Source organism: Corylus avellana, chromosome ca1 (assembly GCF_901000735.1).
Source record: "Corylus avellana chromosome ca1, CavTom2PMs-1.0".
NCBI lineage: Eukaryota > Viridiplantae > Streptophyta > Magnoliopsida > Fagales > Betulaceae > Corylus > Corylus avellana.
In genome coordinates, this window is record NC_081541.1 from 43,450,051 (window position 1) to 43,466,151 (window position 16,101).

Genomic DNA, 16,101 nt, shown 5'->3' on the forward strand with positions numbered 1-16,101 from the left:
AAAATAATAAGAGCGTCAAAGGGGTCTACGGGGAAGGCCCCATAGACCCTCTGATGCTTAAGTTAGCAGTCGTATATAGGGTCAAAATGTAGCCGGAGCTAGCAATGTATTGAGAAATAATGACCCTCTTTTCCTCTGTCTTGAGTCTCTTTTATAGGGTTTTATCTCTATAACTGCTTCCTTAATCTTCTCCCTGCAGATCATTAAATAATCATTTGAAATAGTGGGGAGATAATGTGAGGTAGTTCAGATAACGTAGGACCTTATAAGATAATGTAGGACCTTATGAGATATTTAAGGGTTGTTGAGAGATAGTGGGACCCATAGTGGATTTTATCCCCAACAATGTCCATTGGAATTATACATGTATCTTAAAATTGAGCTAAATAGATTGTCCATATGTTTGTTGAATTTATGCAAGTTATTTTAAGATATGTTGAGATGTACATGTTGAAGCTCAATTAACACTAATAATAGATCCATGAATTAGCTTTTGTTGTTTTGGAGGCTTTCTATCAATTCTCTCAACCACCATTCTTTTTCAATTAAAAATTGCCACATTGTTGCTTGGTTGCTAGAATTTTGCCATTTTAGTTAGGCTATAAAAATTAAAATGACTTCATAGTCGTGTTGGGTCAGGTCAGATTGTGTCGGGTCATGTCGGGTTGGAACCTATTATCAGTTAAATTAAACGTGTTCACTTGTCGGGTCGGGTCAACTCGAAACGACACATTTATCTAAACGGATTACACGTGTCGTGTCGTGTTTGGGTTTGGGTGTTCGACACGTTTATATAAATGTGTTGGGTTTGTGTTGGCATAAACGAGTTCGTGGGTCAACCGGGTTGACACGAACCCAACATACCAACTCGTTTTGTCAGCCCTAGAGTCCTCCTAAATGTAACTGACTTTCAAAATTACCATTAAAAATTAGTAATGTTTATTATTGAATTTCAATCGATTAGTAATTTTAAAAGCCACCGATATCACATATCGATCTATTAAGGATCAATGTGTTTGCCGGCCTTAAAAACTTGAAGCTCTGCTTCTGTGTGTAACGACTAATGAGAATCCTACGACTTCCTCGTAGTACTTCTAAGCTGAAACAATTTTTTCCCTTTGCAAGTATAACTTGTCAGCTGCACATAATCTTCCAACATCAACACCGCCGCTACAGTTCCAAATCCTGCTCTTCATACTCTAATCTCTTGGTGGGGAAAGACCCAACTGCCATTGCCACTGCTCTTTACCACTCTGAGAATACGAAATCATATTTTCTGGGTACCCAAATACATGGGCATATCATCAAGTTAGGACTCACTAGTGACGTTTTTTCACAGAATAATCTTGTTAAGATGTACTCAAAATTTGGGGTATTGAGTTCTGGGCTTAATGTGTTCGATGAAATGTTACAAAGAAATCTTGTTTCTTGGACTTTAATTATCTCGGGTGCCATTCAAAATGGTGAATTTGATTTGGGTTGGGAGATTTATTTGGACATGATGAGAAGTGGGTTGAGGCCGAACGAGTTCACTTTCGGCAGTGTTATGAAAGCGTGTGCTATCATGGGAGCTTATGAACTTGGTTTGTGTATTCACGGTTTTGCTTTGAAAATTGGAATGGAGAAGAACCCTTTCGTGGGTAGTTCTATGTTAAACATGTACGCTAAGTTGGGGGATATTGAATCGTCTGAGAGAGTATTTGAGTGTATGGACAATCTTGATGTTGCTTGTTGGAATGCTATGATTGGAGGGTATGCACAATCTGGCTGTAGCTTTGAAGCCTTGAAGATTGTATCTTTGATGCTGTATAGGGGTGTAAAAATCGACCAGTTCACCTTGGTTAATGCTCTTAAGGGGTGCTCGATTAGGGGACATTTGGAATCCGGTAAACAGCTTCATGGAATAATCATTAGGCTTGAGGTTGAATCTAGTGCTTCAGTGATGAACGCTCTCATGGATATGTATTTCAAGAATGATGGAAAGGACTCGGCTCTGAAAGTTTTCAATAGAATGCAAAACAAAGATGTGATATCATGGAATACTGTATTTGGTGGCTTCTCTCAAGAAAAGGATGCAAGAGAAATAGCAATCTTATTTTATGAGTTCATGCTGACAGGATTAAAGCCCAGCCATATCACTTTCTCAGTCCTGTTTAGAAAATGTGGCGAGCTACTGGATCTCGATCTTGGGCTTCAATTTTTTTCACTTGCCTTACGTCTTGGATTTTTTTATGAAGTTAATGTCACAAGCTCAATAATCAATATGTTCTCTAGATGTGGGGCAGTGGAGATGGCACATTTAGTGTTTGACAGCATACATATCAGAAACATATTAACTTGGAATGAGTTGATTTCTGGGTATAAGGTAATATGTCAATACACGGAAGCTCTTAAGATTTTTTGTAATTTATGGGAATTGGGAGTTAAAGCAGATAAATATACCTTCTCCAGCATTTTGGAGGCTTGTTGTGAATGTGGAAGTCAACAGATTGGAAGACAAATTCATGGTGCTATTCTCAAGTCCGGTTTTGCTTCTTATGGATATGTCTGCAGTTCATTAATTAAAGCTTATATTACATTTGGTCTCCTAGATGATTCCTTTGAATTTCTTAATGATGTTAACAGATTAGATTTGCCATCCTGGGGGGCAATGATATCTGCGTTGGTGCATCAAGGTTACAATCATGAAGCTATAAGATCCTTCAACTCTCTAATAGAAGCTGGTGAGAAGCCTGATGAGTTTATTTTGGGGAGCGTTTTGAATAGTTGTGCTGTTGTTGCAGCTTATCACCAAACTAAGTCTGTCCATCCACATGTTCTAAAAATGGGATTCGACAAACATGTGTTTGTTTCTAGTGCGGTTATAGATGCTTATGCAAAATGCGGAGACCTTGAGAGCTCGAAAATGGCTTTCGAACAGTCATTTATATCAAATGATGTGATTATATATAATACTATGATCACAGCTTATGCCCATCATGGTCTGGTTATGGAAGCTCTTGAAATCTTTGAGAAAATGAAGTTGGCTAATCTACAGCCCAGCCAAGCCACATTTGTGTCGGTTATATCAGCTTGTAGTCATATGGGTCTTGTTGATCAAGGCCGTCTTCTCTTTGAATCAATGACATTAAACTATGGGATGGAACCATCTCCGGATAATTATGGTTGCTTAGTTGATATGTTTTCACGAAATGGATACCTTGCTGATGCTAAACACATAATAGAAGTGATGCCTTTTCCTCCTTGGCCTGCTATTTGGAGATCCTTGCTTAGTGGTAGTAGGATACATGGGAACACAGAATTGGGAGAATGGGCAGCTCACAATTTAGTTAAGATGGTACCTGAGAACGATGCAGCTTATGTATTGTTATCCAAGGTTTATTCTGAAGGGGGTAGTTGGGAAGATGCTGCAAAGGTGAGGAGGGGGATGATTGAGAAAGGTGTTTCAAAAGACCCAGGGTATAGTCGGATTGAGATATATTGTGATACTACAGAAAATTAGTTTTATATTTGGGTGTGTGGATTGCTCATATTGACCGGATAGATTATAAAGGAACTCACAAATGCTAAGTTCCACATGGGGTTTCCTTATTAATTAGTTGAGATTGTGCTTTACTAGCGATTATAGAGAACTCCAATTGCAATTTGACTAGTCCTTTTGAAGTTTCACAAATGTGACTAGCGCTTTCTTTGGATTGTTACAAATGGTATCAAAGTAACCTAATAACACCATATGATGTTGAAGCACGATATGATGTAAATCATGATGAGGACTTCAAGGATCTGAGCGAGGGAATTGTTACTACCCAAAAAGTCAGTCTCACATTAGATGGGTGAATTACCCACATTAAATGGATGGATTACAAATATGTCTATGGGTGATAAATTCTATATTAATTCTTTACTGGGTGATTAGCACTTTTCTTAGATCATTACACTCATCCTCCTTTGCAAAGAAACTGTTAACAGCTTTCAAAAAAGCTGATTGGATGATGATCCTTCAAGAACTTTAGGGAAAGAGATCCAGCTTCCAACAAATGAAGCCTAAGGTGTTGCATGCAAGTTATTCTCTCACTCGCTCTACACTTTATTTTATTGTCTGCAGGCAGAGCCTAAGCATCTCACCTTTTTCTTCCTGGCTTCTTTGTAATTTGCTTGGAAATGCCTTGTTACTTTCGTAACCCATTGCAAGAAAGTAAGCTGGCAATGATATTATGGTTTGTATTGGGTTGATTGAATTTGAGTCCTCTATATTTGGAATGCCAGATTCCTAGACATGCCATTATCTAATATTATGCTCAAATTGGCATGCTGTATCATGGAACAGAAGCAATGAAAATCTCTACAATTTGAAGTGTCATGGTAAATTGAAGCAGCCATGAGTATTGGGAGTTCAGTTTTTGTGTGTTTCTACTGCAATGGGTGCCAAAAATATGCATGCCCTAGGGGGGATTGTTCGGACTCGAAGAGCCCCATATTGCCAGCAAAAAAGAAATAAACTGAAAATATTAAAATTTTAATTAGTACAAACTACAAACCACATTCTATATTCCAAAGCAAAGCTATTCGATTTTTGCTTTCTGCTTTTGTGTCTTTTATCTTTTGTCACATCCAGAGGACTTTTACCAAAAGATTTGTATTTGTGCAAATATCATGAAAGCTTCTCTAGCTTAAAGTAATTGAGAGAATTTTATTATAATATTATTTAATCATATCTCGTTCTGCTTTTGTATTTTCCTTGATTAGTGAGTATATTTTCCAGGTCAAGGCGAATGTAGGAAAAAAGAAAAAGATTTGGCATGTTCGATAAGTTGGGAATGGACGACCAGTGTAATTTTCTCTTTTGGGCGTGACCATCGGAGTTCCCATCCGCTGTGGAATGTCCGGTTTGAGCCATAGCTACTGCCTGAGAAGGCGAGCCCGTCACCACAACCCCACCAAAGATAAAAACACCTTTCAAAACAAAAATATTATCAAACAAAACGCTATTCAAAAATCAAAATATAGAACAGTAGATCTTTACTCCATTCCTTGATGCCCTCAAACTTCCGTTGAGTCGTCTTGTGATGGGTCATACATCTTTCTCTGTATACAAGACCTAAGAACTACATATATCCAAGTGAAATTCAGAATATCAAAGAGATTCTCAAGCTTGAAAATGAACTAAAATAGAGAAACACAAGCTCCAATTGATAACTCACCGATAAGTCACTCGGTTCATTACAAGTACAACAGAAAAAGTAAAAGAGAGAATTTTGTAAAATTGAAAAACGATAGAAACCATAAAACTGCTAAATCATCACATAGAAAACATGTAAAAAGCTTCTCTTTTCCTCAGTTGGTAAGATCCATTATTGCAGTAACTATGTCGCCTTCTGCAGTCTTCAATGCTTTCACTGCCTTCGACCTAGAGACTCCTGCCTGTGTCATCACCAACTCAATGTCCTTGGGTTCCACTCCAGTCTCATCAACTTCCTCATCATCTTGAGCCACGGCCGAAGTCTCTGGTTTGGAAATAACATGGCTGAGATCAGGAGCCTTAAACTGCTCTGCAGCCTGAGTCTGAAGTTGAGAGCTCAAATCCTCAATCTTCGCCTCCCCGAAGATTACATAAGTGTCCGAAGTTGGACTCTTGAAAACATCCGGCTTTGAGATGACAAACAATATCTGATTTACGTGGCATATGTTAGACAAAACACCAAGCACTAAAGTGGACAAATATGGAAAGTAAAACCACATGAATAAGGTGAAAGGCACCAACATTCTTGCTCTTTTTAACAGTGACCCGGCTAACACCTGGGATAGGTTTCATGCCAAGCTTCAACATTGCTTTGCGACTTTTCTTTTCACTTCTACTTTGCTTCGACCTACCACTTGCATCTCCATCTTGTTGTCCTGATAATACAGAAAGGATGAAAAAATGAGACGTTATATTCATAAATAAATGATTGAAGTTAATATCAGCTGCAGTTGCATCCTTATTGCACATGCTAATATATTCAGAAAAGGTTGAAAAAAAATAGGAGGAATCACAAACTGCACAAGTGTATTCATTTAATTTAGTTAAACAAGACCTTTATTTCATTACCAGTGGGCATCTTCCACAGATCCATTTGTATCATTCAAGCACAAAACAAGATGTCCATTTTGCATTATTCTAGGAAAAACTTCCAAGTATATCTCACTTGAGCACATGGCATATAAAGTGACCAAAAAATGGTAGAAAACTAACAGAGCGAGAAAACAGATGAAAAGTGTAAAAAGACAAGGATAATTGTGCAATACAACTTGACAGAAACATTCTATTATAACAAATTCTGTAAATGAAAGAACCCAAAAGAAATAATGAAGGAATAATGATACAAAGAGAGAATAGCATAACTCAGGATAGACAAATGATACCACATCTTAACTCTATAATCCAAATATAAGACAACCGGATATGTACATTCAAGGACTTCTTAGTACATATTCAAACGCCTGGCCAATCTGGTTGTGACTCCCTCTTTGCTCACAAGATATGGCTGGGCCTAAGATATTAACAATCTTCTGGTTCCAGAACCAATAGCCATGTGTTATGTTATGTGAGCTAACCTATACCAGAGAGAGAGACTAGCATAACTCAGGATAGACAAATGATACCACATCTTAACTCTATAATCCAAATATAAGACAACCAGATATGTACATTCAAGGACTTCTTAGTACATATTCAAACGCTTGGCCAATCTGGTTGTGACTCCCTCTTTGCTCACAAGATATGGCTGGGCCTAAGATATTAACGATCTTCTGGTTCCAGCCATGTGTTATGTTATGTGAGCTAACCTATAAGAGAGAGAGAGAGAGATGGAACAAGCGGCATCAAACACTCCCTTAAACTTGATTTTCTTCTAATGGGATACGTAGAGCTTATAAAATAAAACCACAAAAAAATTCTGATAACCTGTTACACATTACTAAATTTTTTTGGAGAAACTACATTTACCCCCCTCAATCTACCAGCCTTGTTGCAACATCTCTCCAATCTTCTAATCTGGTTAATGTAACCAATCGATCTACCATTGGAGTTGCAATGTCCCCCTTAAAAAGACAAATACACCCTTAAAATCTCCCCCACCCCCCAAAAAAAAAAAAAATTCCTGAAAATCTGAAAAGGGCCAAATAAAATAAAAAAAAACCTGCCAACAACTTATGCGTGGATCTTGAGTGACCACTAGTGTGGCTCTGGGTTAGGTTTTTTCCCTGAATTTTTTTTCCTTTTTTATTTTTTATGGCCATTTTTGTGTTTTTGGAGGCAAAAGGTGGAAACATTGCAACTCCAATGGTAGATTGGTAGGGCACATTAACCAAATTGAAAGACTGGGGAGTATTGTAAATTGAGTGATATATTGAGAGGAGGGTAAGTTCAATTTCCCCCATCTTTCAATTAAAACATTTATTTTTTTTATTGGTAATTTATATATGAAACTAATGAATCTTCTCGAAGCAATTACCTCACCCTCCACCCATTCTCATGGGAAGAGGAAGTGCCCTTTCAGTTAGAGCTCACTGGCATCATAAAATCATTAGCACAGGTGTAGTAACCACTACAGCTATGAGCACATGACAGTACAATAAGAACCGTGTATCTCTCCCATTGAAAGAAAATGAGATTGCTACATGGTACACCATATATTACAACATTTGTTTCTTAAATCATACCAAATTATGGTGAAAAGTGCAAGAGTTCATATATATGTATACATACATCAATAGAAACTAGTGAGAGAGAGAGAGAGAGAGAAACAGAAAACATAGAACAGCACAACAATATCACAATGAACTTACCCTCGGCTTCATCTTCATCCTTGTCATCATCGTCATCCTCATCATCGTCCTCATCATCATCTTCAACCAAGGGCTCATCAGGCTACCCAAATAAAAATAACGATTACAATATTACAACCAGTATTTCATATTGGTAAAAAAAAACTTCAAAAAGAAAACAGTAACATATTAAAACTACAGTATTATCAGCAATTAGTTGCAAAGTACGTACAAGCTTATCAGCATGGAAACAATAACTACTTGAAACCAAAGTGAAGGGAATTTAGAGCAAAAGGATAAATATGGTCACATGCGATGTATGAAAGGTAAAGGACATAAACAAAGAGAAAGGGTTAATATTGCAGGAACAAAGAAGCCAAAATCATTTAGGTAAACTATGGTGGATGTTATGTATATCAGTCATGATCTGTTGTCTTCCTTGTATCAATACGGTAAAAAAGGGAAAGACTTGCAACTTTTTCTCCACAGTGACTTCAACAAAGTGAATAAAAAAAATCAATCTAACTTCAGGCATGGATAACCAAACCCATCATAAATTATTTTCCTTTTAATCTTTGCATAGTCCCGGAATACCCACCATGTAACCATTAACATAACAAGTCTGTACTTTGCTCTACACACCATTACAGCTAACAATGTTTCTGTTTTTACACCCACGAAATATACTCCCAATACAACCATCATTCAAATCTATGTATGCAAAAGATCCAGAATCATATCTCAATCATCAAGTACAAATCACTGGCGCTTTTCAAGTCATCTACTATCTAAAACTTATTTAGGTTTACTTCTAACTCAATGCCCTGCATTCCTGCAACAATCAATTGATTCCAACTTTCCCACTTTCTATCAGATTCTTAGCAAGCAACTGGGTAAGAAAATCATTAAGATCTAACCCACATACAGTTACCCCAAAAACACAAAAAATAAAAAAAATAAAAAAAAATATCTTCCCATTTTCAGTGTCTAAAATGACCCTGAATCATAAAACTAAACAGATCTAACATATTATGATAGAACTTGGCCACATATAAGATCAAACTCATAATTAAAGTATCAAGAACATTTTTTTAGAAAAAATCAAGAACTTCTTTTTAAAATGTAATCAAGCACTTGAATACATATACATAAGCAGAGAGAGAGAGATACATCGATCTTCTGCTGCTCGAGATGGGCAGCAAGGAGTTCTTCCTGGGTTTGAGCAGTCATGGCTGAATTTTGCAGAAAAAGAGAGTGTGGACTGTGTGAGAGAGAGAGAGTATACGCAAAAACCCTAAAACCCCAAAAATGGCTCTTGATAAATGGGTATTTTATAGTCACGGCCAGGACAAATCAAATTACGAGACTGACATTGGGCCCAGATGGGTCGGTCTTCACAGAAGCCCCATGTCTCCATACGACATTTCTTGTCAGAGAGACCAAGCGACTCTATTTGGGCCCAATTCGTGTTCATACGTTGAGTTTGAGTCGTATCAAAGGATAGCAACATATGTATAAGATTATATAAGTTAATTATAATCCGATAAATGTAATTAAGCAGGTCAATCTCTTTAACTTTAACTCATTGATTTTGCGTTTGGTTCTTATCAAATTTATGGGTCGTATCAAAAATTGACAATGCGAATTTCAGTACTTTAAAAAAAAAAAAAAAAAGTTGGATGATTTGTTTTGCTTGAATATGGATTGTATGTCATTTGTACAATTCAAGTAGCCATCACAAATAGGGCAAATGCAAGGTTCACTTGCTCTGAGCAATTCGAAATTTGGGGTCTACTTGTCCCAAGCATGTGAATCATATGAGTAATACCATAAGTTACTCTTGTATTCCTCCAAGAATAACGTGGCTCGTAAATCACCATTGAGCTTGTAATTGATCATTATTGAATTTTGATCAAATAGTAATTTTAAAAGCCACCTCATTTTTTTAGAGATACAAAATAGACTCTTAAAATTACTCGAATCAAATACTTATCCTCTTTGTGGGGCTATTTGAATTTATTACAATTCGATCAACAAATTGTAGGCAATTCTGATATCTTCACTCCAACCTAAATCTTAGTGTGTATTTATATACTAAGTCGGTATATCACAAATACTTTCCAATTAATGTTCAAATCTTGGGAGAGCATTGCATTGCAGATCAAGTGATACCCACATAGAATAATACCTATGAAATCGACTATTCTTTAGCGAAGGTAAAGAAGTCAAGGGAAATTCATTAATTGTCCAAATTAAAGTGAAAGATAGCACAAAATGAGTTTTATTACAAATACTATAGCTTTTATTGTAAGTTTTCTTATAAATTGATGTTGTAATTTATATAGGACTTGATGATTTAATTAGTTAGCAACTGACTTATCAACTATCTACCCTTAATCATTTTATCAATTATAATCTATCACGTCAGTTTATAAGAAGATTGCAGTAAAAAATTGTAGGGCCCAAAACATTTTTCATACGATATTAAGGTCTTTATAATGTTATTACAAGTTAAATCTACCTAGTAAACTAAAATGCATCAATAATATAGACACATATTAAATGTCTAGACTCCATTTGTCTAAAAAAAATAAACGTTTTTGTCTTTTATTTTTTATTTTCAAAACAAAAATATTAACAAACAATCCCAACACAAAATATTCATAAAAGCACAAAAATTGTTTTCACATTTATGTTACATTATAACACTTTCCCAAAAAAAAAAAAAAAAAAAAACCCTAAAAAACATTAATAAATAGAGCCTTGCCAAGAATTTCACCTAAAATTTATCCACATTTAAATTTGAATGATGAAAACCTAGCCAAACATAAAAAAAATATAAATTGCCACCCCTAATTGTATGGTATTTCAAGTGCAAATTCATTTAGGAAGGTGCATGCAACTTGTCCAAAGCCATATAATGACAAACCCTCTGTAATGTCAGAAATCATGTTTTTATCTTACAGCCATCTCACAATAGTTACATGTCAATACTAATAAATTACTAGATTAGTCAATTGTATTTTTATCCTATAATTGTTCAACAATATTAATGCGAATTTTTTTTTTTAATTTAATAATAATTAATCCAAAAGTTAGCTGAAAGTATCACACATTTGATGAATGTTTGATAGAATTATATATAACATTTATCGTACAAATAAGGTTAGCATTTTACTGAGTAATTCTATAAGTCTTTATTGTGTCACTCGTAACTATCTCAAAAAATGACGTAACTATTAAAATTATTATTTGATCAAAATTCAATAACGATAAATCACAAGCCCAATGGTGATTTTAATAGCCACATTATTCTTGGAGGGACACAAGAAGAACTTGTAGCATTACTTCCTTTTGCTTTCTTTAACCATGCAACTTACGTGGTGTATAATGATAGGGCCTTTGTATAAACTACCGGACCCTCGTGCACGGGAGCAAGCGGACCCCAAGTACACTTTTCTCGTCAGCGTTTGGTTTTCGAGAAAGTGGGGGTCGAGAAAATTTTCAAAACTTTATTTTCTCGAGAAAAAGAAAAACCCTAACTTCCCAATGACCCGTCAGAGTAGTGGGAGTCCTCTTTCACAGTCTTGACGCCATCGCTGCATCTCCCGGCGATCAGATGCAGTCTAAATCGGCGATCTGATCGGCGAGAGAATTCCACCACTCCCAAGATCGGAATTCCTACTCTCCGTTGACTCTGGTATCTCTCTCTCTCTCTCTCTCTCTCTCTCTCTATGTGTGTGTGTGTGTGTGTGTGTATATATATATATGAAGTCTCTTTTTCTCTGCGTGAGTGTGTGTTTGTTTAATTTATTGTAAATTTTGTTAAGAAAAAAATGTGGGTAATATAGCTGGGTAAATTTGATTAGTGCCCATGATGTTGTAGTAGTTGCTTTCTGTATAACTGTGTCATTCTAAGTGTTAGCCTTTGGATTCGTTTTACTGGTCTTTCTCTGTGGGGGTGTGTTGTGTGTGTTTTTAGAGTAATTTTAGAAGTTACTCTGTGTCACGTTGTGTCCCTTAAAAAATGAGGTGGCTTTTAAAATTATCATTTGATTAAAATCTAATAATAATAAATCACAAGCTCAATAGTGATTTTAAGAGCCACATCATTCTTGGGAGTGACACAAGAGGGACACAAAAGTGACTTCTAGCATTACTCATGTTTTTATGCTTATTATGTTTGGGAATTTTTAAGCATCACTTCTTGGGCATGGTGGAATAATTGCATGAGACGAATTCTTAACAATTTTGTATTTTTAGTTGTGGTTTAGGCTCTAATTTTCCTATGGTATGTTTAAGTTATAGTTTTTTGCTTGCATACACTGAAAACCCTTATGGACTGACTAGTTGTTCGCGGAATGACCGTAACTTCTGGAAAACTATTATATGAAGGTGTGCTGTGTATGATTTAGGAGAAAGCCAAGAATTGTGACTAGGCGTAATGGCAAGCACAGCTTCTCAGGATTAATTCAAATATTATGATAAGCTGTAATGAATTTGCTCTGCCATTTTTCTTGTTTAATTATGGATGAGTCAAAATTTTTTATAGTGACTATAAATTGGAAGTTGCAAGTAACACGTTCTTTTTTCCGTTCCCTCCATATTCTTTGTAAATATGTGTGACATCACTTTTTTGTTTCGTGAGGGTGTTTTCTTGTAGCTCCCTAAATCACTTTTTTGTTCAGACATGATAATGTGTTGTCAAAGTTTTGAACATTGGTAAGAATTACTTGTGGACTTCCATGTTTTCAATTTTCATGCTTACATAATAATGTCCTTTAAAAAAAATGTTCAGGTTGAATTACTTTGATTATTATGGAATGTGCAACCATAATTGCATGTACACATAGTTAGTCTATTTCTAAAAAAATTAAAAGGAAGCAGCATATTATGCACTTTGTATTGCTACGGATGGTGTTAGAATGTATTTAAACTAATCATATGTTGGTAGGATGAAGTTGATAGTGGATAACTGGATATATGACTTGACTTCCATTTATGGTATATTCTGCAAGTGAAGCCACTTTGATCCAAGAATGCATTATCATTTTTATATGTAATTAGCTGAATTGAATTGCAGGCCTTGGTTTATGATTTTGGTGTGATAACACCTGCGGTATAGTAGTTACATCCATGTCTATTGAGGGATAATATGTTATTGGCATATGAATATTCACTTATTTTTCATAAGTCTAATGTATATGTCTGATATGTTTAGTTCCATACAGTGATACATTGGATGCATGATGTGGAACCTAAAATTGATTGTTTTTAATAAGTAAACGCAATTTATTAAAAAGCGCAACCCAAGTATACAACAAGTATACAAGAGAAACATCACAAAAAAAAAAAAAAACTATACAAGAGAAACATCTAACTAAAGGAAGAAAAAAGCTCAAGAAAAACTAGAAATATTTGAGTCAAAGGCAATTGTCCATAGGTAAATAGTCTTAAAGAAAAAATCCTTTAATTCCTCCATTGTCCGTTCACGGTCTTCAAAACATCGATCATTTATTTCCCTCCAAAGACACCACATAAGGCACAATGGGACCTATACGATCATTTCTTTCCCACCAAAAGTTTAGTCTTTGAGTATGATATAAATTATTAAAAGCGCAATTTTCAATCAAATGGGTGTAAAAGGCCATCTATCTATTAATCAAAATAAAATGAGGCAGAAGCTATTTTATATAACATTGTGAATTATAGAGTTAAATTTTCACAATTATCATCAAATAAAGATGTAATTGCCAAAGAAATGAACCTATTGTTTTTCTTACAAAAGGGTGTGTGTGTGTGCATGTACTTGCCATATTGCCAATGTTTGCAGGTGTTTATTAATGATGTTCGTGTTCTAATAATCTTTTGTGCTTTTTTTTTTTTTTTTTTGTGAGCAATAATCTTTTGTGCTTCATTTGGTGGTTTATGGTCCCAATATCTTTTGGAGAAGGATGTGTTTCAGGACTAGCTCAACCAGATGCATGTGTGCGTGAAGTTATTGACTTTTGTGTTTGTGTGAAGTTCATTTTGTGTGTGTGCGCGCGAAGTTATTGGCTTTTCTCAGTTGTTCCAGGGCTTCTAACAAGTTATGCAGTTTAAAAAAAAATCTGCTTACTGAGGAATGATTTCTTAGAGTTCCTTGAGCGTAGGAATGTGCATTTGCACGACTAAAATGTAGCATAAACATGCTAAGTGTATTCTATTTAAAGTATATAGTGAGTTCAATGCAAATTGCTCAGGACCCTAGATGGAGGTTTGAGACTATACTTCCAAGGATGTATAGCTTCTTTTTCTTTTGCTATCTTGAACCCATCATCATTCATGTCTTACTCTGTACCTTTCTTATTGTTGATCTTGACATTAAACTATGCCATGTAATAATACATGATCCATGTAGATTATCTTGGAGTAGGTCCACTGCATTCTCTATTAGTAATCACTTGGATGAGGATGAGGATGCAGTCAATATCTATCATTCAGTTTGTTGAATTCTTCTTTATCATACGGCAAAAAATATAGTTATCTGTCTTTTACTGATTTAGGAATGGAGCAATATGACCTGCATGGACAGAGACGGGATATGAAGCACAAAGGAAGGAACGTAGTATGGTCAATTGCAATGGATAAGTGCCTTATTGAATCCCTTGCTATTCAGGCTAGAAACGGGAACAAAATCGACAAATGTTTTAATGAAAATGCTTACACTGCTGCTTGTATTGCCGTGAACTCTCATTTTAACTTGAACTTGAATAATCAAAAAGTTGTTAATCGACTTAAGACTATTAAGAAGAGATATAAGATAATTAGGGATATGCTAAGTCAAGACGGATTCAGGTGGAATCCGAATGCAAAGATGATTGAATGTGACAGCGATGATATTTGGAAGAGATACATTGTAGTAAGTTTTTCTTTTTACTTTTTTAAAAAAAGTTTCTCTCTCTCTCTCTCTCTCTCTCTCTCTCCTTTTTTGCCCTTTTAAAATGTGTCGGGCTGTTTTTTACAATATGCTTCTTGTGTTTTTCATTTCATTGGATAGACACACCCTGATGCAAGAGGATTTCGAGGGAAACAGATAGAGATGTACGATGAACTAAAAATTGTTTGTGGAAATTATCAAGCCCCTAGTCGTTGGGCAAAGATGAAGGATGGAGGCCATCCAACAGATTCAAGGAATTGTGATGATGACTCTGCTTCATATCTTTCCCCAAGTTCAGAAGACCAAAGCGAGACAGATGGAACAGAGTCATATACGGGAACGCCAGAGTATGCCCAGATGCCAGATGGTACTCAAGATCCTCCCCTGATACCACCTCTGAGACAGCTCCCAAAACGGCCTCGTGGCTCAGATGCTCTCCAGGATGCAATGTTGGCCGTGGCATCAAGCATCCGGCGCTTAGCTGATGCGATGGATCGAAGAAAATGCTCAATTGATGCCCATGAGCTATTAGAGGCGGTAATGGAGATCGATGGCTTGGAAGAGGCTAAACAGATGTATGCTTTTGAGTATTTGAATGCTGACCCTGTCAAAGCCAGAGCCTTCTTGACATACAATGCTCGAATGAGGAAGACATATTTGTTTCGACAATTCTGGTGGTGGAAGTGAATGCACAGAGTTGTCTCAGCTTTTTCGGGTATATAGTTATGATATTGTGGGTGTTTTCTGGATATTTTCTGGCTATTTGCACATTATTTGAACCATCCTTGTTTGGTGTTTTGTTAGGTGAATGTATAGATATTAGATCTTCACTGGGTGAATGTAACTGGCTTGAAGCTTGGATTGTAAAGACATTTTCTGGCTTCCTTGCTGCCTCTTTTGGAAGTGAAGCGAGCAGTAGGTTTAAGAAGATTTCTTTTCTTACTTTTACATCTGTAAGAGGTCAAGTACTCGCTTATGCTTTTCTAAACTCCCTGGTGAATTTTTGTCTTTCAGCCTTCAATGGATTTGGGCTGTGCTTTCTTCACATTTGTTATGCTTTTTCCCCGTCTTTATGACCATATCAAGGGATTCGGATCCAGCAATTTGATGTTCGAATTGCTAATAATTTGGTTAGCAAATATTAGTCTTTACAAGATCTATCTGTCCAAATAGGTAGCGAATAATTTGAAACTTGCTTGGTAAGGTAAACTCTTTGAAGTGTTATTTATGGCAGAAATTGCACAAACGATCAAATGATAAAAAGGAATATTTTTTTGGGTTTGTCTTCAATTATTAGCATATTACTGCTGAGAATGCCGTTGGGAACAAATTCTGACTCAATGATGATCTTTTCTGATGATGATTCGGACCGAGAA

At 35.9% G+C, this 16,101-nt stretch overlaps 3 protein-coding genes across 4 annotated transcripts; 2 read left to right on the forward strand and 1 right to left on the reverse strand.

Annotated features, from left to right (window-relative positions):
* Positions 1 to 1,061: 1,061 nt before the first annotated feature.
* Positions 1,062 to 4,391, forward strand: LOC132167111 (pentatricopeptide repeat-containing protein At3g09040, mitochondrial-like). The gene has a single exon (XM_059578008.1). The coding sequence runs from the start codon at positions 1,064 to 1,066 to the stop codon at positions 3,500 to 3,502; it is 2,439 nt and encodes an 812-aa protein (XP_059433991.1). The 5' UTR covers positions 1,062 to 1,063; the 3' UTR covers positions 3,503 to 4,391.
* A 768-nt stretch (positions 4,392 to 5,159) lies between these two features.
* On the reverse strand, positions 5,160 to 9,115 carry LOC132167314 (nascent polypeptide-associated complex subunit alpha-like protein 1). The gene is made up of 4 exons (XM_059578238.1): positions 8,977 to 9,115; positions 7,828 to 7,909; positions 5,762 to 5,895; positions 5,160 to 5,667 (listed from the first exon to the last, which is right to left on the reverse strand). Exons 1-4 carry the CDS (start codon positions 9,034 to 9,036, stop codon positions 5,335 to 5,337), a joined length of 609 nt encoding a protein of 202 aa, XP_059434221.1. The 5' UTR covers positions 9,037 to 9,115; the 3' UTR covers positions 5,160 to 5,334.
* A 2,143-nt stretch (positions 9,116 to 11,258) lies between these two features.
* On the forward strand, positions 11,259 to 15,883 carry LOC132167803 (uncharacterized). Of its 2 annotated transcripts, XM_059578831.1 has the most exons (4): positions 11,259 to 11,506; positions 14,352 to 14,707; positions 14,846 to 15,440; positions 15,530 to 15,883. In XM_059578831.1, the coding sequence occupies exons 2-3, from the start codon at positions 14,354 to 14,356 to the stop codon at positions 15,410 to 15,412; spliced, it is 921 nt and encodes a 306-aa protein (XP_059434814.1). In that variant the 5' UTR covers positions 11,259 to 11,506; positions 14,352 to 14,353; the 3' UTR covers positions 15,413 to 15,440; positions 15,530 to 15,883. The 2 variants fall into 2 exon arrangements, with proteins under 2 accessions (XP_059434814.1, XP_059434813.1); XM_059578830.1 differs by having other exon boundaries at positions 14,846 to 15,883.
* Positions 15,884 to 16,101: the final 218 nt, after the last annotated feature.